This window comes from Sturnus vulgaris, chromosome 1 (genome assembly GCF_052056855.1).
Source record: "Sturnus vulgaris isolate bStuVul1 chromosome 1, bStuVul1.hap1, whole genome shotgun sequence".
In the NCBI taxonomy this organism is placed as follows: domain Eukaryota; kingdom Metazoa; phylum Chordata; class Aves; order Passeriformes; family Sturnidae; genus Sturnus; species Sturnus vulgaris.
In genome coordinates, this window is record NC_142243.1 from 13,625,041 (window position 1) to 13,650,233 (window position 25,193).

Sequence of the window (25,193 nt, forward strand, 5' to 3'; positions counted from 1 at the left end):
CATAAGCCAGTTCAGAGAAAAATCACAGTAATGCCTATAATCAAGATACCCTCATTAGAAGGGTAGTTGTCAGAAAAATTCTACTTGGCTCCAGACAAAGGTCAAAGAAAAATACAGGAGAGGACAAACTCCCATATTGACTTGATTGCCAAAAATTAGAAAAAGGGCCATTAAAGCCCTGAAGGCAGTTGAGGAGATTGGGGGAGGAACAGTGAGACCTGGTGTGCTGTGCCTGCAAGGTATTTTTCACTAAAAAAGAAGGAGGGGACAAATTTGACAAGATCTGGCTGCTGGCCAATGCACTTTCTGACCTCTTTATTAGAAACGATATCTGGCAAAAATGGGACTGAATGTGTTCATCCCGCTGGACTAACTTGAACAAGCTGACTGGCTTTATAAACGTGTTGTTGTTTTTCTCTGTTTCCAATCCATCATCCCAGTGCATGCCAGTCTGATGGTAGAAGAACTGAGAACTGGCAGCCGTGAATGGCTTGTCATTAAGCTTCTGTCCTTACACAATGCTGTTTCTATCCTTAATAAACATTGTCAGCCATCTCACATATGTGGAACTGCAAGCGTTCAATACTGATTTTGTAAATGAGTGAGTCTCGGTGGAAAAAACGAGGGTGTGGATTATCACTTGGGCAATAGCTGAATCCTGGCAGCAGCAGGAGGATTAATTGAATTGACCAAGTAATTGCACACCAGAAACAGCAGCCAACTTTTTTCTGCTCTTAGGGGAGGACATTGCTGCCATTGCAATGGCAAATGTAATGTACTAGCCATGAATATCCTTCCCAGGCTGTGTTCATCAATTAAGATAAGTAGTGGGTTTTTTGCAAGGACCTAAATCACTAATATGAAAAAATCCAAACAAAGGAGACTGAAGGTCCCAGGGGATTTGGTATATATTTATATTTTACTCCTTACTTCAGATGAAATTAGGGTCGAACTCTTTTGACAGCTTTGCTTATTCACTTTTACCAACAACAGCCTATCCAGCTCCACACATTTGACTTTTCTGTTGCTGCAAAAAGTTAAAGTTTATTCAGAGAACTGCTGTAAACATTTAGCTGAGGGTGGAATTGAATCTCAAATTAATATCGTTACTTAGTACCCACATATGAGTTACATGGCTTTGTGGTCAAGGAAGGACTTCTAAACACAGTTGGTGGAGCCTGGAGAATATAAGAATATATAAAATATAAGGACATTTTACAGATGTTCATTACAGATGTTCGACTGAACTGTGTGCTGGACCATGCAGCAGCTGCCTGATGTGGCTGAATCATGACCAGCTCTCCTGGAGTTCAAAACATACCTTGACACCTAGATTTAGGTGTCTAAAATGGTAATTGCCTTCATTTTGAAGCTAAATATCACTCACAGTTTTTTAAGAAGGGAGCAAAGTAGCTGCTGTTTGCTGGGGACAGCCATGCAAAAGCTTTTGCCTTCTTTTTGTGACCACCATTTCATGTGCATAGGAATTGCTGTACAATGGGTATGTCTATCATTACTGGATTAGCTTGCAATGAAAAGCTCTTCTAACAATTATAGGAAGTTCTGCAGCTAACAATATTGTCATTTGAAGCAGTTATCATTAGCTTTTGAATTGAATGGCACATAAATGCATGAGGATAGTTTATACTGAACATTATAATTTGAGTCTCAAAAGTATGACAGTGCGTTGTTGACATTTTCAGTATTAATGCTTGAGCAGGAAGGGTTTAGAAACTTCTTGGGATAGCTTTTGTATTTTTAAAAGTTTAGTTTAAACACTGAAAAATTGATTAGTGGTTTTTGCAAAAATCCTTTGACAATGAAAATAGTTATGTGAATGTTAAGCATTATTATTATCATTATTATTATCATCAAACCCCCACAAAATCCTTAGGAAGGCCATAAATCCTCAAAATTAGCTGATCTGAAATCTCAGACGTGCGCGTTTTTACCATGCCATGAAGGAATACAATTCAGTGAAGACAGCTTAATACACTTATCCACAATATGAAACCAAAGCACTGTGGTCAAACACTTCTCCAGATACTGGATTTCATTAGTAGGGGTGTTGCTGATTAGGGCTGAAGCACAGAGCGAGTTCTAGGTTCTCATCTGTGCTGCACAGTGTGTTTACATAACCATTTTAATCTTCCTCACAACAGTCTGCACTGGCATTTCCTGTGCAGATACTTGATGTGGTGTGTGCTAACAAATGATTTAGGGCGTATAGGGTATATGTATATCAAGCATATACACACACAAGCACACAGAGTGCCAACATAAAATACAGCATCACATTAAATTCAGGTCCTTATATAAAAATGTATTCAGAGTTAAAAGCTATTATGATTCAAAAGGGATAGTGCAGGATTCAGCTGAGAGCTCTTATTCTCTTCAAGAATATGCCTACATATTTCTCCCTAGTAATTTGTTTCCTTCAAGTTGAAAGACACAATGTTTAAATGTGGTATGTCCTTGAAAAAGCAAAGCCAAACATATTTTAAACAATATTCAAAATATGTTAAGCAATTGGAATGCCTATACTTTTGAAAGTATATTAAATATATGAAATACCTACACTTTTAAAAAATCGCATTTTTGGTTTCTGTATAGTTGGACATCTCATACCTTTAACTTTAGTGTTATCTTTTGTTAAATGTTATTGCAAACAGTTACTGGGTACCTTGTTAATAATTAACAAGGAGATTAATATGTTTAGACTCTGATTTTTAATACTATGTATGTGTATTAATACATTGTATTAGCAATTGTAGAAAATACTCTAAAAATTTTCCTGGTGGATGTGAACATAATTACTTGCATAACACTTCAACAATCAGTTATTTCCCACATGAGTGGAAATAAGCATCCCTCATGGAGCCATGCATGGGAAAACCTGAATGCTCTGGCTGCAAATGGCTCAGCATCCAAACTATTAAAGAGCAAATCAGCAGATGCAGGAGAAAAGGTGGTTCACATGAAACAGGGAACACTCGTGTCTGCAGCTGTGGGGGGTGATGTGATCTTCATGGTCAAAAGTCAGAGGAGTTTACTGCCCTCTCCCATAGCAGTTTGTGTAACAAAGGCAGGAATCACCAGTAACCACCAGGTAATTCTGTTTTATAAGCACATTGTTACCTGATAACAATGTTTTCTTCTGATTGAAAAACTCTATGCCACATTGTTGTTATACTGTCTGATTTCATGCACTGAAAATTTGGTTATCTAAAAATACATGGATTTTTTTCCTTCAAATTGGTGTCAAACAGTGTTCCCATATGTGATGATAAACTCTCCATTTAAAGGAAAATTAAAGCTACCAATGTCTAAGAAATTTCTGATGTCCTTTGCGTCTCCCATTCAGAGGACAAGTATCTGTAGATAAATACATTTCTTCACAGAGTAATTAATGCTGGACTACAAATTGTGAGGTAAACTACAGTGAGAGGAATCAACATGCACAGGTGGTTTTCAGAGCTGCTTTTCCTCCTACACGGACCTTCCAAGTGATTAAGGCTGTAACACTTCTGAATTAATAGCTTTGGGGTATAGGAGAGTAAAATATATATTTTTATTTTAAAATCGACCTGCAGAAACCCTGTTTAAGTTTGAAATTAGTTTTGGATTTAAATTTGAGGCCCTCTCTGCTCTAAATTAAACAAAATCCAATTCCAGTCTGATGTTGCTGAAATTGTAGAGGAAAATTCTCCCAGCTGATTAGTGTTATAATTTTCACTTCCATTTTTCCCTATTAAAATAAAAAGCAATCACTAAAGAAAATAATTTGTATTTTCAAAATTAAAAAGTTACGTTATTTTAAATCGAAACTTTAAAAAAATTTATTTTTCTTTTCACTGTGACTGAGCATGGGGCATACAAATGGATCATTGAACCATTAATGTAGATGGCTCTGTCTGTTGAAGGTTCAGTTCGATTCAGTTGTATCCCAAATCTTTGGTCAATAGTTTCAGGATTTGTGGGGGAAAACATGTCTGTGTATCCATGCCATCTCTGTATTCCCTTATTTGTTATTGAGATCTTTGTTAGTCTAAAGGAGCAGTTTGCCTGGGACTCAGTCTGAGGAAGAGACATTTCTGATATTCACACACCAGCCCAGGGCTGGATTCAGATGCTTGAACACAGATGACTTGTGTCATTTGGGCTGTCACAGTCTGAGACTTGAGCATGACCTGGGGGAGCCCTTGCCCAGCAGCTGCGAGTCCATCAGGATTACCTGGGGGTGTCAGGTGCCAGAGCTGCTTGTGTTTGAGCAGCTCAATCAAGGCTGGGTATTCAAGCTGCCAAGGAAGACCTAAGCAACAGCCTCAAGTGTCTCTAGAGTGACTCCTTCCATTCTCGGACACATGGATGGTTCCTAACTCTGGAGTCTGCTGCCAACAGCTCCTGGCCACTGTAAGGGGAGCCTGCACACGTGGCTGCTCTGAGCTCACCTACTGCTGGCACGAAGATCTCGTTCTTTATCTGCAGTCTGAATCCCACCCTTTGTGAATCCTCTTTTGTTTTTGCAAATCTAATCTTGAAGTGGCCATTTTAAAATTTCCAAGAATGTCAAAGTTACCTAACTTTAAGGCTTTTCTATTTTCAGAAGAGTTGAGACTTGCTTTCAACAGAGACAGAGACTTTGAATAGGCTGCTCTTGTTAAAAGTTGGCGAACAGGATGTCTTTGGAAATGGCACACAGCAGAGATGCACAGAGCTGTAGTCTGCATGGATGGGTGCTGTCACACTGTAGCCATGGCTGTATTAGATGGAAAAGGAGCACATTTTACTAATGGGAGGGAGGAGATAGCTTCATTTTGTGATGATGACACAGCATTGAATTGGTCTGGGGCGACAGTGTAAGGGGGGGATGTGGTCAGTTCGCTGTGCATATGTGTGTGCAATACATCACATTTTATAAAATACCAAAGAGAATTTCAAGCCCAGATGATTTTTTTGTAATAGCTTTATGTACTTTTGAAAATACGACCTGTGCTCAATTTGTGCTTGTCAGATTCCTAAATGTCATCTGTTTCTGTCACTTTTTATCATACAGCTAAATTAGTGCACATAGATATAAACCCTGTCCAGCATCACCTTTCATTTGTAACTTTAACACAAAGCACATGTTTTTACTTTCTGAGAAGATGCAGCCTGCTTTTGAGAGATGCCAGATTCAGTTTGTTTATATTTTTTAAAAAGCATGCACATCTCAAAGGAATCATACAAGAATTTGCTTCTGCTGTTTACTGCATGCATGCAAACATAAAGATATCTGTGTATCCTATCCCTACAGTTTTTAAATTCTGAAAAAAAAATTGTATTAAGCCAAGAAAGTACATTAAAATTCCTCTCTCTAATTACATGCATTAGAACCATTAAATCTGGTAAGTTTTGATGGAGTACAATACAATATGAATGGTGTCAGGCCAGGTAATAGCACAAGCATCCTAAGAAGCATGAAATGATAGATTAACCCTGTTTACCAGCAGCTACAGCTAGTCATTATTTAGCTAATAATGAAACAAAAGGCAGTGGATAATCGGACATGCTCCTTAAAGACCCAAAGTTGATTGCAGCATTGTTTCAATGTCCAAGGTAAACTTGAGACCTTATGGCAAACTGAAACTGGAAACCTTCACTGGTTTCCATTAAGATAGGCTACCTCAAGTGTCTGCTAACTGCTGCTTTCAAATGCCTCGGGGGGCACATCCCTTGGTTTCAGCCTTCTTTCAATTTTTCAGAATCCAAGCGAAAACTCGAGAATTTCGCGAGAGACAAGCTCGGGAACGTGACTATGCCGAGATCCAGGATTTTAACCGGACGTTTGGCTGTGACACAGATCCAATGTACGCTGGGATCGCTGCCTACGACTCTCCAAACAGCGGCACAGTGACACTGAACGCCCGCCCGCAGAGCCCCAGGGAGGGGCAGACGGTGGAAGCCTTGTACGCCCAAGTGAAGAAACCACGGAATTCAAAGTCTTCACCTGTCGACAGGTAGGCGCCACGCACCAATCAATACACCCTCTCCAAATCTGCCCTTGTGTTGCTTTTGTCGTGGGAGGTGATTGTCCACATCAATTGGAAAGGCAGAGCTGCGTTTTTATTAATGGCTTTTTAAAGCCTTTATGTTGAGCAGTATTGAACTCACTCAAACAAACCTGTTACAGAAGGGGATAGGAAAGTTGTTTTCTGCAGAGCAACTACATTTATTCTCTTTCTTCACATGGTTTGGAATTTTGGAATCACTGTTGGATATCATTAGAATTAGATTCAAACTTTTTTTAACGTAATCAGGTTTATTTGTCAAAGCTCTTGCAGATATGTAACATTTCCAATCTACTTACAGCCGTTTCAAAATTTCTAAAAGGTTACTCTTATTACAGTAAAAATGGGTTAAAGCTTACATGTATTCTAGTAGTGTAGTCCTGAAGTTCTGTCTAACAGGTTTTAGCTTTCTGATTAAGTATAGACCAAGTGAGCAAATTCTAAGCTTCACTCATGAATTACTTCTAGGGTTGTAGCTTAAGATTTATATCTTCCTACAGTTACGTTGTCTGAACTGTCTTGCTTGTTTTTTTGATGAAACTGAGCAAAATTCTGGTTTCTGTTGATGAAGTTCTGAGTTCATTTGAAAACCTGATGCTAAAACAGGCATGTAAACTAACATAAAGTAAAAATAGTGAAAGGCAAAAATCACGGGGTTTTTTGTTCTTTAATAGTGGAAATACACCTGTTTTCTTGGCTTACTATTGTAAACTTGTAGTTCCACATTTTCTCAGCGTTACAAAAATTAATCCTAAAATCCTAGTGCAAGACATATTGTTCACTCATTTGGAAGTTATTTATTTAGTTCATAGTGAAGCCATTCATTTGGTTTTCTACCTCACTCTTTCCAGCAGAAAAATATTGAATTTTCAGTTAAATCAGCAAAGCAGTGTCTTTGTGTGCAGTGTTTGAGATCTGTATAGCTTCTTCATGAGCAGTGGTATTGACCTTGCATATTCTGTTCTAGGTGGTAATGGAGTCATTTATATTTCAGCTAAATATCTAAAACTCTTTGAGGACTGCGAGTATTGTATTTGATCCTCCTCTTGATCTATTTTGCAAAGTTTCTTTATGTAATATTGATAAATATACATCCTCTAATATGACAAATAAGAAAATCTCACATGCATCATGGAATTTTTACTAAAAATCTTTTGCACAGCTGCCTTTTTATTTTCTCAATCACACTGTTCTCTTGCGTTGTGTAAAAGGTCTACTTTTCATAGTAGATGAAAATTATTTATATATTGTAGATGTATGTACATTATTTCAGTGAAGGAAGCAATATAATGTTAAAAGATGTGAGCTTCATCTGTGTTGTTGAAATTTTGTATTCCTTAGCCCTATACTGGCTGGCACTGGTGTACCCAGGTGCCTGACATTTCAGTACTTTTGTGCCTTTGGAAATCAAGATAGCTTGGTTGGATATGTCTGCCACGTTGTGACTCTCATGGCTGTTTTTGTGAGACCAAAGGCAGTGTTTCATGCTGGAGTTGAATAGCATCAATGTCACATCAACAAAAAAAAGCTCTTTGATACAAACCTGGCACGGCAAAATAGGAGACCTGCGTGACCCAGTTAACTCTGTGTGGTGGCTGATAAAAGAGCCAGGAGAGAGTGAGTAAAGTGGAAGATAATGGAGTACCAGGGGAATCTGATGTTAATCAGGTGGGTAGGACTGACGAGCAGTGCAGTAGTTTTGTACATTCAGGCTGCTCCTGGAGCACGGAGGGTCCTGTCTCTCACAGCTGGATCACGCTGTGACAAAAGGAAAGACCCAGCACACACAATGGGCCTGAGCAAAGGGATAGAATGCAAGCAGGGTACTAGAAATGGGGCATGAAAAAACAATCCTAGTCCCGTGATAAAGGGGGGCACATTTGACAAGAAACACCCAGAAAGAAATATTTAATTCAGATGTGAAAATATTATTTGCTATAAGTGTACTCTGAAATACCTGTTCGGGGGTCTGAGGTATGAAGGTCTGGTGCATAGGGTTTTCTTTCCTCTGTCTCCTTACATCTTCATCAACAACCAAACTGTGGAGATGGTAAATCCCAGCTGGTTCCAGGAGACCTTCTGGGGAATGTTGAAGTGACGTGCACAATCTCAGGCTCAAAAGGACAGACCCAGAAGCTGGGTCTGCACTTTGGGCCTATTCCTGAGAGAGTGTGTCACAAAATCCTGTAATAAATAGTTTGGATTGGAAAGGATCTTAAAGATCATCTGGTTGGGTATGGAGGAGGTGTAACAGCTGTGAGGGAGCAGCTTTCAGTCGTCCTTGAGATGTGTGAAGGATGTCTGGGAGCTTGACCTTTGTAATAATTCAGCGTGAGAGCCTGGACTGTGGCTGAGGTTACCTTCCCAAAAGCTGCCCTGTCTTTTACAGGCTTTACCTTAGATATACTAAGAAAACATCATCTGAGCATTGTTCTAAGAATCTAGTTATGACCATGTGGACCTGAGGTGTTTGTTAACTGGTTTGTGTCCTTGTCTGGAGAATACCTATCTCCTTACCTCACGTGCATTGCAACCTCTTTCTTGCTATCCCTTTCCAGCAGTGAGAACTTCCTCTCACTTGGCATTTCCTATCATGCCCCTTTTGACACCAAGCATCCAAGTGCCTCTGCTCAAGGCTCTTCTTCATGGAGCTCTCTTCTCTGCAGTCTGATTAATTCTGATAATGCTACAAGAAATTTGATGAGAAATTTGTTGGTTGCAGTTCTGCATCCTTAAAATATTATGTACATAAGTGTTCACCTGTGGTGAGTGTTATTTTCAGTGTATTTTACTTCTTTGCTCTCCCATCCTTTCCTTTTTTCTGGATGTTTCAGATGTTACCCAAGTGAAAACAGTTGTTTCCAGCCTTTGTGGATGGAAAGGGAAATCACTCACAGTGTGTTACCCTTGTGCTGAACTGCCAGGAGCTGGTAATGGCCAGGCTGTCTCAAATCTTTAGCACGTTCATATTAAAAGCAGCATTGTTTATATGGGAAATGTTATTTCTATTGAAGTTTGGTGCTTAGTGCCAAACAAAATTTGACATTTAATTATGTCCAAAAGGTTATTTAAAAGTCTGTTACAAAAGAGCCTATAACAAAATGTCTTATAATAGTTTGCATACCATTGCTGAACACTTATGACAATTTTTTTGTAACTTGCAAGAGAATTATTGTGGCTGTGTGTGAGGCCTTGTCAGGGTTTGTTTTCCTTTAATATTCCCTCAACTTCTCTATTACTTTCATCAACACATGCCACTAACTGTTCTAAGCTTAACTGTATCAGGGCAAGTAGTGAAAAGCAAAGTGGAGGACAAGCATGTAAACTGCTCATCACTGTAGACATATAGTACAAAACAGAAGGAAGCACGTGGTTATTCCTTAAACTTTGTCCATTTCTCTAAATAGAAAGTAGATCATATAATATCAATATACAGCACAGGAGAAAAAGATACTAACTCACTCATTGGAGACATGCACGGCTAGATGTGTGTAAGTGACAATGTTTTACCCAATTTTACCAAGAATGGCTATTATAAAAACCCTAGCTTGTAAATCATAAATCCTTCTCAAATATATCCTTACAGGACTTGAAACTGGTTTAGAATTACTTTAATGCAGATTTGTATTGCGTCAGAGTTCAATCATTAATGGATATTGGTGGGGCTTAGAGGGGACAGTGTTGCTTGGTTGGTTGGTTTGGCTTTTCAGTGGTTATATCAGTTATAGATGGAGCACTAAAAAAAGTTGTTTTCTATTCTTTACCATAGAGAATCAAAGCAGATTGTCTTTGTTAGCAGAGGAGTTTGTTGCTCAGAAGAAAGGAAGCTCTAGCAATAAATAAACAAACAAATAAATAAATATGTTGGAAGAAATTGATGATCAGCCTAGCTCCATATACATGAGCTGCCCTTGTGACATCAGCTCCATCCAATACACTGATAGCAAATGGAGACATGCTGCTAAGAAGTTTTTCACTTCTATGTTAGGAATTGATGGAGTGAAGCAGAGGTGGAATATATAATCTATGTTTATTTTACCATTGAGGAAAGAGGTGTCTCAAGAACACAGTTCTTGAGAATAAGGCTTTCAGCCTAGCTGAAAAATGTCTCTAGTATGTTTTGCATTACAGAGAAGAGAAGCTGAACGACTGATCAATACTGCTTTTCATGTAGATGACAAGGATGCCATACAGTGGGGCTTTATGGCAATCACCTGACATCCATAGCTGAGCACCATGTAGAAAGACAACTCCTAATGGCTGTCACTCTGTAATCATTTCCCACCAAGAGTGCATTGTCCTGAAATAAAATTGAAATAAAATAGGCACTGTGCTGCTGTAAATCTAAATAGCTTGAAAATAGTAGGTTAGACTCCTCCAGCTTGCTGAGGACATTTTAATGGAAACATAAATACCATAATCACATGCTTTTTGCATGCATTTTGCCATTAAAAGAAAAATCCTTCATTTTAGAAGGGAGACCTTTATGAACTGGTTTATTTTCTATCAGGAGTGGAATCAAGTTATGTCAAAGGAATATCTGGGAACTGAAAATAACCCCACTTCCTTAAACTGTCATCTGCTCAGTGCAAAGAGGCAAGATCGGTTTTTTTCAAATCGGGTCACATACTTTGCTTGCTGCTTTTCCAAAAAGAAAGGGAGAACATTTTATTAAGTTGTTAACTTTGATTCTCTCAGTAATATCTTTGTGCTTAAATTGGCATGAGAGTAATGAAACCTGGAAACTGCATAGAAACACTCTAATATAATAAAAGAATATGTAAAAAGTGAAATAAGCAGACCCTGTCTTTCTAGTGTGTATAAAATAACTCTTAGCAATAGCAGAGTGGGTCATGAAAGCTATGAAATACTATATTACTGTGCTTGGATAAATATTTGTTAAAAAAGCAGGCTCTTGTGCAGCTATATTAAACTTCTTTATTAGTAGTGTCAGTCACAGGAGTGTTCTTAAGTCTGTGGGATCATTTATGCGTAGGAATCTGAGCTTACTGCCAGGCCCACCAGAGATAGAGATAGGAGTTATTACTCGGGTGATGCATCCTGTAAATGCTAGGATGTTTCTTAGATGAAGAGATTTTCCGATGGCTCTGGAAGTTGACTTGAAGAGCACTTTCATGAGGGGAAAGGCCATGGCACTGCAAACCATCTATCCAGTGACATTTAAAACCTGCAGAGCTGTGCAGAAGGCTAACAACCTATATTGAATAAGATTATGAGTAAGCTCTTCCCTCCTACCTCTGTTTACTTCTCTTCACTGATCTGGAAGTGTTTTCCTATTTCTTGGATCCCTTGTTCTTCCCTGTTTATCAGTCTCTGCCATCAGAGCTCTGCAGACACTCTGCTACAGGGTAAGGTACCACTCATGCAGGTAAATATTGTTGAGAATACTCAGGTTGCAAACATTTCAGAGCAAACTCCATAAGTAATCAGTAATGTTTCCAAAATTAACAGTCATAGGTTTCAAATCCTCACCTACCAGTCAGTGTCACTTTTTTGTGGCATTACAAAATGAATTACTTTTCATTCCTGTGAGAATCTGACTTTTGGAAAGACTTTCCTGGCCTAGGAAATGGCACATATGCCCCTATGGAATAATCAGACTCTCCAAGGCAACCAGTGGGTTAATGAACTATTTGCAGTTCTCTAATGTGTAAAACTGAAAATAATACTTGGAAGTCATTGTGGTATTTTTCCTTCTCTGTCTGTTATAACCCAGAGAAGGATTAGTTAGAGCCTCTGTGAGACTCTTCATGGGGTTTAATTTCACTTTAGCGCTAACACATTGGGTTTTTTTGTTTCTCTATCCTTCATCCTATAAGCCAGTAATCCTTGCCCCCAGGACTGCCTAAAAATTAGCTTGGTCTCTCACAGACCCGTATATTTAGAACCCAATAGACACTATTAGCATTGGCATTTTATTATCTTAGGTTAGTTGTTTTCTTTTGTTCTTCCATCTTGATAGAATATAAGACAAGTTTTAATATAAATTCATGAGGATTTATGTTGGCTCCCTATTGTGAAAGTATGCAATTGCACTCCCCTGTTTGGGTTACCACTTCGGTGGAATAAATGGCAGACTTACAGTGAACTCTATTCAGGTCTCCCATTTTAATTACTTGAAAGTCCTGCTCTCTCTGAATAGATACCAAGCACTGATACTGTTGTGAGAACCACGTCCTTCTCCATTTACCACAGCCACAGCCTCCCTGAAACCCTGCTGGTTTCCCTTCCCTTCCCCTCTCCTCTGGCCGGCTTGCCCTGCAATAGAAGTGTGGCAGCTATTTGTTTGTTTTCACAAAAGCAGCTGGAGTTACAAATGGTTGCAGTGGGCAAATGCAGAGAGAGATAAGAGATGAACTTCCTGCTCTGGGTTACAGGAACAGGAGGTGAAGAGGGACCCACCCAAAGGTGCCCTTGGTGCCCCTGTTCTGGGAGACTGCGATGGGCTCCTGGAGGTTGGGAGATCTGCATAGCTGGGTGATTTCAATTCCTTTAAGTGCAGATGAGAGGCTGTTTATAAAAGGAGGGTCAAAAATTGTCACTTCATTGCAATATATTAGTAATTTAAATGCATTGTGACTGAATTATGTGGTTTTTGTTGGTATATTAGTACAATTTGCACGCAGATCTAGATCAGTTGAGTGGTTTTTTGCTTGGATTAAAAAAGAGAAAAACCTTTATTTTTTTTTTTCAGATGGTAGAAGTTAATATTTAATTAAAAAAAAAAAGAAGGAAAAATAAAACTATATATGTCCTAGTATGAAAAAGCTAGAAAAGGCTGTGTCTCGGGCATCAAATGGTTATTTTATGGCTTGAGATTGCAGTCCAAAAACCCAGCTGTGTGTGTAACGTGCACATCTTTTTGTCCCACTAATGGCATCAATGCAACTTGAAATTCTTCATCCTGAGAAAATTACGGGGAATATTTGAGTGCAGAAAGCTGAAAAGGGAAAGGCTTTTCCATTCATTAAATCAAGTGCTTTGATCCTACCGGTGTAAACTGCTAAAATCTGTTCTTTGCAAGTTCTAGTAACCAAAATTTGGATTGCAAACTGATGTTGTGCCTCACTTGAACACCATAATTTAATCAGTTTAATTTGTTGTTGCTGTTGAATGTGGCCTTTTCTAAATAGAATACAAATTTATGATCTTTTTGTCTTTTATGTCCCTCCAGTCAACCCATCTGTTCCTCTTTGCTGAAGGATTCAGGCTTCTCCTTTCCAAGCATTTGAAGAACTAGGGGTTTTTCCTTTTAGCTTTGTCTGGTTATGGGAGAGGGGTGCACAGGAAGAGCTTGGAGAGAATCCTGTGTTTTCATGAAGTCTTGGCTTTTTACTTTCTAATGAACAGTAAAATGTTCTAATATTGGAGGGTTTTAAGGGATTTTCCTTATTTTCTATTTTTATGAATGATATCTCCTTCATAGATGAGACAAACTATATTTAACTACACTGTTTATCCTTATGGCCAGTCTTGTTTGTTTATGTGACCTACAAATCATCCTGCTTATGGTCGAAGTACTTTGTCACTGAAGGAAGTGGTGGAGTCTAATTGTGGGGAGGAATCCTCTGCAGTGAACTTCAGGAAGGAAAATAGCATCACTTCATATAGGTTACAGGGGGAAGTAGTTAATTCCTTTTAACATATTGTAAACTCATTGAATGAATGCGTATGAAACGTACCACACTGGCAGCCCTGGAGACTGAGAAATTGCTGAAAGATCTCATTTCAGTTTGTTCTTGGTTGGAAAGCTGAAAAACAGTGCTTTTCCACTCATCACTCAGAAAACAGTGTATATTCCCACAGTCCTGTATTTCATGATATATTGTTAAAGAATTGGTTTATAAGGTGTTTGAAATCTTGTTCCTTAAGGCTCAAACACTGTGATGTGAAACATTGAAAGATTTCTTGCATGACCTATTTTATATGATTAGGTATTTCTGAAGAACATCAGACTTATTTCTAAAATCAGACTTACTTGCCATGAAATTTTTTTCATTCTTTAAAATACTAGTGGCATTTAAATAGCTTTTCAATTTGATGTGCTCATAGCACTTTCTTATATGATGGATATATCAAATGTTATTATGGTAAATAGATGACATATTTGTAATGGATAGGTAATTTCATCTACACAGAGTTTAGACAGTGATATATATGACTTAATTTATAAAAGAAAAATCAGAGGAGCAGATTTTGCATCTTTTTAATTTGTGTGTATAGTTTTGTAACAATAATGCATGGCATGCCTGAGCTGCATTACTTTCTGTAATGAAATGTCTTCTGTGTGCAACAATTCGTTGTTGATTACAGCCTTCCCTCATTCCTAGGTTTCCATTTAAAAGAGTACACAGTACAAACTGAGATGCAAAGAGAACACATAATTTCTACTCCCAACATTTAAAAAACCTATTAGAATTAGACTTCAAGGGATGTGAGAGCTAATGTCCCTCAGACTTTTCATTTCCACTTATCTTTGGGATGGGAAGAGCTCTGACCTGGCAAACAAAGAAGACAGAAAATATTAGCATTGGTCTTTATTTCCCAAGACATAGTTCATGGCTCATTAACAGTGGCAGTATATGTTACTATGCTGCAAAGAAAACAAGCTAAAGTTGCCTGTTGTTACTTTGTAATTGTGTTAGTGGATAGAGTGTGAAAAAAAAAAAAAAGAAAGAAAAAAGGAGAAAAAGATTTTGCTGTGTATTATTTTGTACATCATCTTAAACTGTGCTGTGTCTGCCAGCTTAAGATAAACTCTATGCATATTGGCTGAAATGTCAAATTAACACACCCGTTTTTAGGATTGCTAAATGCCCATCAAGGAATGGAGGGATGTGCTGAAGCTATTTTAATTAGCAAAGTGTGATTTAAAGGTTGCTAAAATCAAAAAGAGCTTATTCATTTTTCATCAATAATAATTTTTCTTAATATTTCATCAAAACCCGCTGATTCGGAGACCACCTTCTGGGCTTTGATTCATTAGGACTGCAGACATAATTTAATTTTTTCCCCTTTCCTCATTCTGTGATATGCTCTTTCATCTTTGAGACATTGTTAAGATGTTTCTAACATTCACAGATTGCTAATTGATCCAACTTTTTTTAAAACTGTACTTAAGACAGAGGCTTCTTTTCTGTGGAAACAATTTTCCATGCATTTGCTTTTATTAGTGTTTTTTTCAATCTCTGTATCTGATAAAGTACAAGTTCTCAAACAGACATTGAAAATGGAGGGCAGGTATGGTTTTATACATGGCAAGTGAGGCAAAAATATTAGAGACATGATAGAGGGAATTTTAAAAAGTTGGTAGAGTTATTAAGATTGTGCAGTTACTACATTAGGCGTTTATAGTTCATCTAGAACTAACCTGGTATTAAAACAGTGCTCTAAGTAATGTTTTTTTTGTCTAAATCTTTGGGGGATCATGGAGAAGAGCAATTATGGGAATTTATGCAAAGGCATTCTGTGAAAGGATGTACAATTAAAATAAATTGCTCCTTTTACTTTAGTAGGGCTCTTCATCTAAGTTTTGTCTACATTATCATACTCTGGTAATTTCTAGTTCCCAAATGTTCTATTTTAAGTTGTGCTTCATAACCTGTTTCTTCTCAGAAGATCTCCCTGTAGAGTAGTATCTGGAAATCTTTCCATTTGGGTACGTTGTTCAAACGAGGAGTTGCTGGTTACTGAGCACGGAGGGTTGGAGCAGTCCAGGAGCCGTGGGCTGTCCCTGATCCTTTTCTGTGAGTGCTTGGAAAACCATCACGTCTTCATTTCCCTTTGCTCATCCCTTTGCTCATGTGAAATGTGTCACATTGGGCAGGCGCACCTGATGTCCATTCTGTGAAGGCACAGTGAATTAGAGAAGGGCCATCTTTTTATTTTCTTCCATGAGGCAATGTTCCTCAATTCAGTCTAATTAGAATTTCAGAAACATCCTCTATGTCTTGCTTAGATGGTCAGAGCTAAGTTATTTGTCCTGTGAAGCCACACTGAACAGTTCATGCAGACTGAATTTCATTAGCTTTCATTAGTTGCACTGTTCTTCTGTAGTTAAAATTGCTGCAGCTCAAGATGTCAGAATTTAACGGGAAAATAGGTAAAGCCAACATGCCATTCAGTATCAGAAATAATCCTACTTTATTGGAGCTCACACTTATGTTTTTTATTATTCCCTCTCATGGCTCAGATGCCTCCATCTTTTATGTAGCCTGTCATATGTGTGTGTCCACATTCAGTAGATAACATGCTCATGCAGAATGAAATGCTGATACAAGAATGTGTTTAGCAGTGACTGAATTTTTATGTTCATGTGCTTATGTCTGTCTATACATTTTTGTATTTAGAAAATCTCTAAAAATTTTTCTGCTCCAGAGGAAGTGACCTCCAGAAGTCATCTAGTCCAACCCCCTGCTCAGAGTGGGCTTGGTCAGGTCAGGTTGCTCGGGGCTGCAGTTGTGACCTGAATATCTCTGAGGATGGAGATTTCATTCAGCTCCCTGGGTGTCTGTTCCCGTATTTGATCAGCTTCATGCTAGCTAGAAAAACAAAGGCAAAAAGAAAAAGCTTTTTATATCAGAATTTCATGTGTCCATTTTCTCCCATTCTAATGCTGTGCAACTCAGAGAGGAGTCTGGTGTGTGTATAAAAAATAAACTAAAAATCCCAACCAAAATTAATGAATCACTTCATATAATATTTGGAATATGAAACAAGAGAATCAAAATTTTCAGGCATCAAAAGAAATTTTAAAATAATGATTACCTTACTAAATAATTACCACTGAACTTCTTGAATGATTGTCAATAGTAGCTTTTTTACCTGTTGTATTTTTGTATTTCAGAATACACTTAACTACATGTCCTGTTTAAAATTATTTTGAAAGCATTTATTGTCTTTTTCCCCTTCTACACTCTCAAAACTTGAATAATAAGTCTGAGAACAAGCTATAACTCCTGATGCTTCTTTAAATAAAGGAAGCTGAACAGGAAGTTGCCTTTTCTCCTTTTATTCACAGGTTTTGTATTATGCTTACAGAATTCAGCTCCACCAAATATGATGCATCTGAAAGTATCCTTAAAAATGACTCAGAGCTGTATGTGTTGTTGGATTGCTCCTTACACACTCTTAGTTCTGCTAGGGCAGGATTGCTGCTGTGTAGGACGTGTGGCTCTGACAGCCTTTCTTTTGCTAAAGGATTTTCTGTTTTTCTCTTTTAACACTGAGGCTCTGCAGCTCATCTGCACAATTTCCTGGACAAAACCAGATCATAACTCGCAGAGAGATGATACTGTGTTGGTGGTGAATTCTGAAACAAAGGCTTCCGAGCATTTCTCCAAGTCCAGCTTGCTATGTTCATTCTGGGCTAGAATTTGCAGGTGGTGAGTGCATTGCAGGGATGGATGCTCAGGAGACACAGGATCTCCTGTGGAGCTGAAGGGGCACACCAGAGGTAAGAGGGGGAAATAAAGCAACTCTCCTGTGGAGATCAGGAGCACTGCAGGATGGAGAAGAAGCTCCTGCTGAGCTTGCTGGGACAAAGGGGAGCCAGCTATCCTCTGCAGGGAAAAAAAAAATAGAAAAATCAACTGCCCTCCTTGTAAGCACAGGTGAGGAATAGGATGGTCTGTGCAGGGTTATCTTTCATCTAGAGAGTATATTTGCAAGGTCCCTGAAGAACTCTATAACCTCTGATGGGACTTGTAGTTAATATAACTACACCTTCACCCCTCAGCTGATCCCCTCACCACTCACCTGTGCAGTGACACACTGCTGCTCTTTAATTGCGCATAAATCAGGGCCAGAGATTGGAGACAAGCCAGGAGAGCATGGAAGGAGATTTTTAAGTGTAAAATTAATTACCTGGGCTGGATCATGGCCAGGGCACCAAGGTTAACACCTGTATGCTTGTGAGAACTGCCTTTTGATATTCTTCCAGAAACTATTTTCTACAGAGTTACAGAGAAGACCTTGTTAGTCACTTGATCTGATCTCCTGTGGTGGTTCTTACTGTGGTGTATTCTATCACTTGCTTGGTGCACATTGAAATAGCGTTATGTGGGCTCTTTCTCTTATAACTCTTTGAGAAGACAATTGCCTGGTATTTAATCTAAGCTTTTTGCTTTATTGCCTCCATGTTCTCTTGAATGTACTAAGGTCTACAGCAGAAAGATACAAACCATCTGAGATTCACGGTACCTATCTGAGAGTGTCCCTTGAGATACTGAGAAAGGAGGAAAAATTATTATGATGTATGTTCCTCAGTCACATAACAGCAAGTTAACTGCTGCTGAGAACTGAACAAAGCAAGCTCAGCTATCACCACATCTCACCAGAAAAGACACAAAGCATTACCATCTTCCTTTCCTTCTTTGTTTGTAGACAAATGCAACATCACTCATTTTGTGTGCTTAGTTTAATCATATCTTTCAAATTTCACCCTCTTATTTCATTGCTCCGTCTTCAGTCAATTTATATTCTCTGGGTAGAACACAGGAGTGCCATTTCAAGCAACTCAACAGCCACATCCTTCATCATTCTGCCTGAGCTATTCAAACCTTCTCTTCAATGAGGCAATACTGAGAGCATAGCTACCTCCAGTCGTTCAAGAGCTCTGAAAAGTGATTTTCCATTTCTTTCTCAGTCAGGTAATTATCCTGTCTTAAAATCCTCCATACTTGATCTGAAGGTAGCTATCTCTTGAATACATATATCTCTCTCCCCTAGTAGGAGGAGAAGTAAATTTTGTTCTGCTCTTGACCTTGTTTTTGATGGGTGTTTTTCATTTGTAAGAAACCTACAGTATTTTATAATGTTCTGCACAGTCTGTTCTGATTTCATATTATGCCTGTCAGTGTTACCTGAGCATGTTTTTAGAGGAGGTCTACAGGACATAGTGTCTGTTTGTCATGTGAGGTCGAATGTGGACATCCAGAAGGAAAAATCCAGAAGGAAAACTGTCATTCCTACAGATTGATCCAAATCTTGGTAGCTGTGGCTGCAATACTTTATTCCTTACAGATGAGTGCTGGAAAGGACTTCTGCATATTCAGCAGCTGGGTACACAATCTCACATTCAAGCTAGGCAGTGTTAAGATCAGATTTTTATTTTTTATTGTTATTGGTTTTTATCGTTGATATAATAATGATCATCAATATTTCATTGGAATTTATTATAAAAAAGAATTATATTGTAATGTTAGAGGGAAATATTGAAACTTGTATGTGATTTTAAATTGCTGTGTATCCAGTCCGACAAATTGTGCTAGTGTATAGGAAATAAAATAATTAAGAGAAGTTTAAACTCATGTGAGGAGAGGAAGGCAATTCTATACAGTAAATAAATACAATATTAAGAAGGATGACATGAGGGAAGTAGTTGATGTGAGAGGAACATGTCCAAATAGGAGGGAATGAAAGTTAGAAGCATCAGGCTGAGGACTAAGGATGAGAATGAGGTTGTGTGCCCAAGGTGGAAAGAGCTCCAAGACTTTGGACTTTGAGATGACAAGAAGGTGGGATGGAGATGGTAATAGGGGACAAAGAAAAATAATAATTACATTTCAGCAGTCCTTAATGTATGTCAGTAAGGTCCTTGGCTATGATATAATTCAAACACAATTCACCAGAATATAACCAATTAAACTCTGCTGTAATACTTCTTCCCCCCATATGAGCTCTCTTCCAGGATTCACCTGAGATTAGGCAAAGATATCTGAGCTCATTTATTCTCACCCTGCAACTTCAGCAGTGCTGCACATACAAAAATGAAGCCTTGACTGCTGCATCCCATTTGATACCACATCAGAACAATTTAAAGAGGCATAAAACAGCAGGAGCTGCAATGTAGGTGTTCAGGTTCTTGCTGCTCAGTCACATTACTTTCTTGCTGTAACTGCAAGGGTGTTGCAAACTTGATTAAAAAAATTAATGATGAGAAACAAAGGGATGAGCAAAGAGACCAAAAGAAAAGAGTGAAGAAACCGTGCAAGAAGTCTATTGCACGCAAGTCATCCAATTATCCCTCAGAGCCCACATCCCTTGTCTAATTGCCTAAGTTGATCCTTCTTCAGGACTGAATGGATTAAATGAATTAGCAGGGCTGGTGGAAAGCAGCCTATGGGAGGCATTTTGTGTACAGGCTTGCATGAACAGCAGAATAGAGTTTCTATCTGCTTCTGTTTGTCTGGGCCTTCTGTTATCAAAAGAGGAGCAAAGAATGAAAAATATGAGGGCTTTGATTAGGAAATAGTCCCTTTGGCTCAGAGTTGAGACACTGGGGGATGCTGGAAAGCCTATCCTGATACTTTTTATGCTGTTTTAGTCTGTATGGTATATTTCTCTCTGGGATCATAAACTCTCGCTTTACACTATATTAAGTTAATTTGAAAAAGTGAGGGAAAAGGAAAACTTCAGAATATCTCACTGCAAATTCACTAGACACTGGAGAATGTTGGGATTGAGCTGGCATTGAAGTGAGAGTGAGTGGCAGCCTGGATCCTTGTCTCACAGCAGTCACGTGTGCCAAACTCACAGCGGAGGAAAGACAACTGTCAAGCTTAATGTACCTTAAAGGACTTCTGTTTAATGCATTCCTCTGCAAACACACCAGATAAGAAAGAGTCCTCTCTAATTTAGTATCTCACCCTGTTATGCAGAATATTTCCTGCAATTATCCCCTCTAGAAAACATCCATCCCCTTTCCTCCTGCAACATGGTGGAAATATTATGAAGGGAATGAAATCAAGAATATGCTGTAAAAGAATGAAAAGGAGAGGAAATCAGCCTTCTTCCAGCCTTGTTTCCTGTTGGCCAAAATCTTCAGTTTTGCCCAGTACATTGCCCTGTGAAAGAGTACTTTCAGAGCACAAAAAAATCCTCAAGAGTGATGCTATCTTACTTTTATTTGTACAATTCCATAGAGTGTGGTGCAGTATTTTAGAGAGTTTACAATAAGATCATGTTGTCTGTCTTACAGTTGTTATGTGAAATGTTAAGATGTAACGCAGCATTGGAAAGAAAGGAAACTACAGAGGTGGTAGGTGGTTCATATGTATGTCCTCAGGTGACATCAAACTAAGAAATTAATTTCCTGAGAGAAGCCTGCAGCAGAATGGAAACATTATCTGAATTGGAAAGGGCTTAGCAGAGAGAGCAGAAAAAATGATGTTTTCTGAGCAGTCCTAGACCTGACTTATACCTGCTCTATGCCTTCCTTACTTATACCTACAATTTTGTTTAAAAATTGCTATGTAGTTATTTCATCAAGACCATTTTCCAGCTTACTCTGTGGTGAACACTGAAATGATTCGTGCAATCATACTGTTCTGACTGAATAATTAAAACATTTTGACAGGCTGAATGTACAATGGTTTACATATGCTTCTCTCTCTCTCTCTATATATATATGTATGATGATTAACAAGACTAGGTCTTATGTCATATTATTTGATGGTTCAATTAACTGAGCTTTCTTGCTGCACTTAAGAATGTTGATAGCATTAAGATAGTCATGATGGCTTATGGCTCTAGCTGTCAAATTAGAAAATTTCATAGAGTTAAAGAGAAAATGTTTGTGAGATGTAGGGAACTTAAAGAAATGTTTAGATCCAAAACTTTTCATTCTAAATTCTAGTCTTAGGTCCTGGAAGATGAATGGATATCTCTGAAATATTCTGATTTAATGTGGTTCCATCAGGCCTAAATCTGTCGGGATGTGTCCAAGCTATACAGGCTCCACAAAATAAAATCCAAAGCTTTCGAAAGGAGCTTATTCATGCCTAAATTAGAAAGCCAAGCTTTCTATATAGCCAAAGGAGAGAGCTAGTATCCTCAGGAGGGCAATTCAGAGCATCTGAGTGAGATAGCTTTAGGCAGAGTTGCAAATGCTCCCTACCCATACATATTAATCCTGCCCTAAGGTCATTTAGGTACCAAGTTGATATGAACTCTTAAAGTCCAGAGTCAACCAAGCTTCCTCTCTGGGCATGGTTCAAATGAGAGTCCATTCAGTGAAGGCTTGGCCATCCATAGCTCTCCAGGGCATTGTCTGGTTTGCTCTGATGATGTTCTATAATCCTGATGTTGTGGTGAATCAGCATCACTTTTACATCTGCCTTTATGATCTTGACATTCTCATTAAACGGAGGCACTGAGGAGGATGTTCACACACAGTATAGGTATTAAGAGAGAGAAATCTATATAGTACATAGATAGAGACACCTCCACTGGGAAAATCGAAGCACTCTAGGAACATGCTTCTCTAATGTCTGGGACATCTGATTTTCATAACACAAAAGTGAAAATTAGATTTGTGAATATCCCATGAAAGGCAGATGCAATGCCTAAATGGTAATATTTGGAGCAACTTTGGATGTCCTAAAGGTCACAAATCCAGCCTAAAGCTCCAGTCAAGAAAGATCTTCAGTTGCTGTAGGTCCATTTCATATTTGCCATTTCAATGGAAACAAGTCTTTCGGTCACTAAACTGACGCTTTGATTTCCATGTTTAGGCATTTGAGTTGATGATACTCCCCAAGTGACTTTTAGCAACAATTACACTATTTGGGGGGAAAAGTTAAGCCTGATTCATATACATGCAAGATCAAGCTTAAAACCTCTGCACCTTCCTGCCCTTTCCTGTTGGTTACATCAGGGTCTGTCCTCATTCCTGTGCATTGAAAGGCAAAGTATTATGTCTGAACAGTGTCTGGACAGCTCTTGTGTACTTTCAAATACTCTGATGTGCTTAAATGTTATGGGATTTAAATACATGTAAATTCTAACTATTTGTATGTTAAACAAATACTATATAAAGGCATTCATTTATAGGATTATAATAATCAAGTGCTTGGAGCTTTCATTTTCATCTCTGTCCTTTCATCATAAAGTGTTTCCTGGGTCAAGAATATGTGCAAAACAAAAAGCAGTGAAGATTTAGCTTGCAGAATCTGGCCAGTTATAGAATGTTTCTGGGCTTGTATTCTTCTGGAGACTCGAATATTGTTAACTAAACACTGCCTGTTTCCTGTTTCAAAGCTTATTGTTTCTTGTAAGGTGACTTAAATGCATGGATGCTTGTTATCTCTAACTAGCTGTTTCTTTTTGATGGGTATTTAAATATCACAGAGCCAAAGATATGATTACCAAATTGATAAACAACTGGGGATTCATTTTTAAGAAAGGTAATTTTCAATATTTTACTATAAAATTTTATATACTTCAGTGAAATTGTTGAATATTGTCTGTTTGTATCTTTTCAATAAACTCTTCTGTGCAATCTCTACATACTTGAAGTTGAATTTAAAAACTAAATGTTGCTTACAGATATTTCCTCAGCAATTTCAGTTGCATATGATAGCTCTAATTTGGCTGCTAGAGAAGAATTTGCCTTTCAGGGACAAAATAGCAATTGTATACAGTCATCTACTTTTACATGTTCCATTAATACCATTTACTCAAGCAAGACAAGAAGCAGTTTGATAATATATTTTGAGAATCTGTAAGATTGTAAGACTTCTTGCTTTATGTAGATAATATAGTAGTATATGATAGATTGGGGGAGACATTGTTCAAAGAACAATTCAGAAAAGCATATAAGAATATTGATATCTCAGTAAACGTAATATTGCTTAAGAAGTCATGGCATTATGTAGTCAAGCCCTTAAAATGCAATAATAGATTATTTTAATATTTGTAATGGAATTTTTCTCACTTGATTATTATAATTGGCTCAATAAGTAAAACATACAAAAGATTTTATGTTGGCAGTGCCAGAATAACAGAGGACTTACTTAACATGAGAGTATGCAAACAGATGTTTAATTTCACAGGCAATAATTATTAGTGGAAAGATCTTTCACAAATGATTTTCAAAAGGATGCACATCTTTTCAAGAGGTGATCTTTGCTGCTGTTGAACTCTGAGAGCCCCCCTGATATGATGTAATAGGTTTCTCAAAATAAGGAAATAGTTTATTCTCCCTGTTTGCAGTGAATGGGACAAAAATACTGGAGTTACAGGGGAAGTTCAAAAGATATTTTTGTCTAGTGAGAAAGAGAATGAAGCACAGGAAGTGGATTACTTGTAAAGACGATGGATTTCTCCAACATCAGAAGTCTTTATGGTCACGTGGCATTGGCATAACCAGATAAAGCTCATTTTTGTGAGAGCAGGACTTTCAGGTTTCAGTCAGGGAAAACCATTTGGATTCACAGAGCATTTTTGTGCTGTCTATTATATGGTATTTTACAGAGGCCTCAATTGGCCTCTATAACCTTATTGATTTGACTTTTTTTTCTGTTTGTTTGTTTGTTTTGTATGTTAGGGGCTTTTTTGTTTTTTGTTTTTTTTTTTTTAATAAGGACATTATTATTTTTCTGCTAGTCATGTGAGATTCTGTGATTTTTTTGGGAATATTTGTCCTGGTAAAATAATTTTTTGTGGCATACTGTTAGGTTTTATTATTAACTACATTATTAATATTATTGTTATTTATTAGTAGTATTTACACAGAACTTTGAGAGATTGTTTTGCTAGGACTAAGAGGAGCAGAAAAGAAAAGGAGAACTGTTACAGGTGATAGCATGATCCTTTGTGCTAAATAGTTCAAAATATAGAAAATTACCTTGCCTTAACATAAGCTCAATATATCATGGGAAGTTCTAAGTTCAAAGCCAATGCTTTGAAAATTTGTACAAAAGTAGCTTTGCCAGAGAGGCAAATGTTTACTTTTTGTGTATCTGAAAAAGAAAGCTATAACTACTATGTTTAAACTGCTGTTATAATAAATATTTTTATATAAGTATATTGCTTTGGTTTCTTTAAGAAACACCTCATTATTACTGCAGTGATCTTCAGAGTGCTTTTAATCAGAAAATCATGTAAATTGGTAGACTAGTTGGCAGCTAATAGGCTTCAAGCTTTGGATGAATTATTTTGTGCTCATACAAGTAATAGGCATATTAAATCTGAGCATTTCATCATCAAATCTCTAATAAAAGTGAACACATTGAATAGTCAAACTCAGCACTTGTAACGTGCTTTGCTGCTCTGAGTCTGCACAAACTATTGCTACTGGAACCCTGTGTGTTGTTATCACTGCCACAAGGAAAATATCAG

General features: G+C 37.8%; 1 protein-coding gene across 11 annotated transcripts in view; it reads left to right on the plus strand.

The window, feature by feature from the left end:
• PARD3 (par-3 family cell polarity regulator) overlaps nt 1-25,193 on the plus strand; it is a 442,545-nt gene that overhangs the window by 338,822 nt on the left and 78,530 nt on the right. For all 11 annotated transcript variants that reach the window (XM_088159644.1, XM_088159672.1, XM_088159618.1 and 8 more), the window contains one exon: nt 5,745-5,999. In XM_088159644.1, coding sequence (XP_088015770.1) covers nt 5,745-5,999 — 255 coding nt within the window. The remainder of the gene's footprint in view (nt 1-5,744; nt 6,000-25,193) is intronic.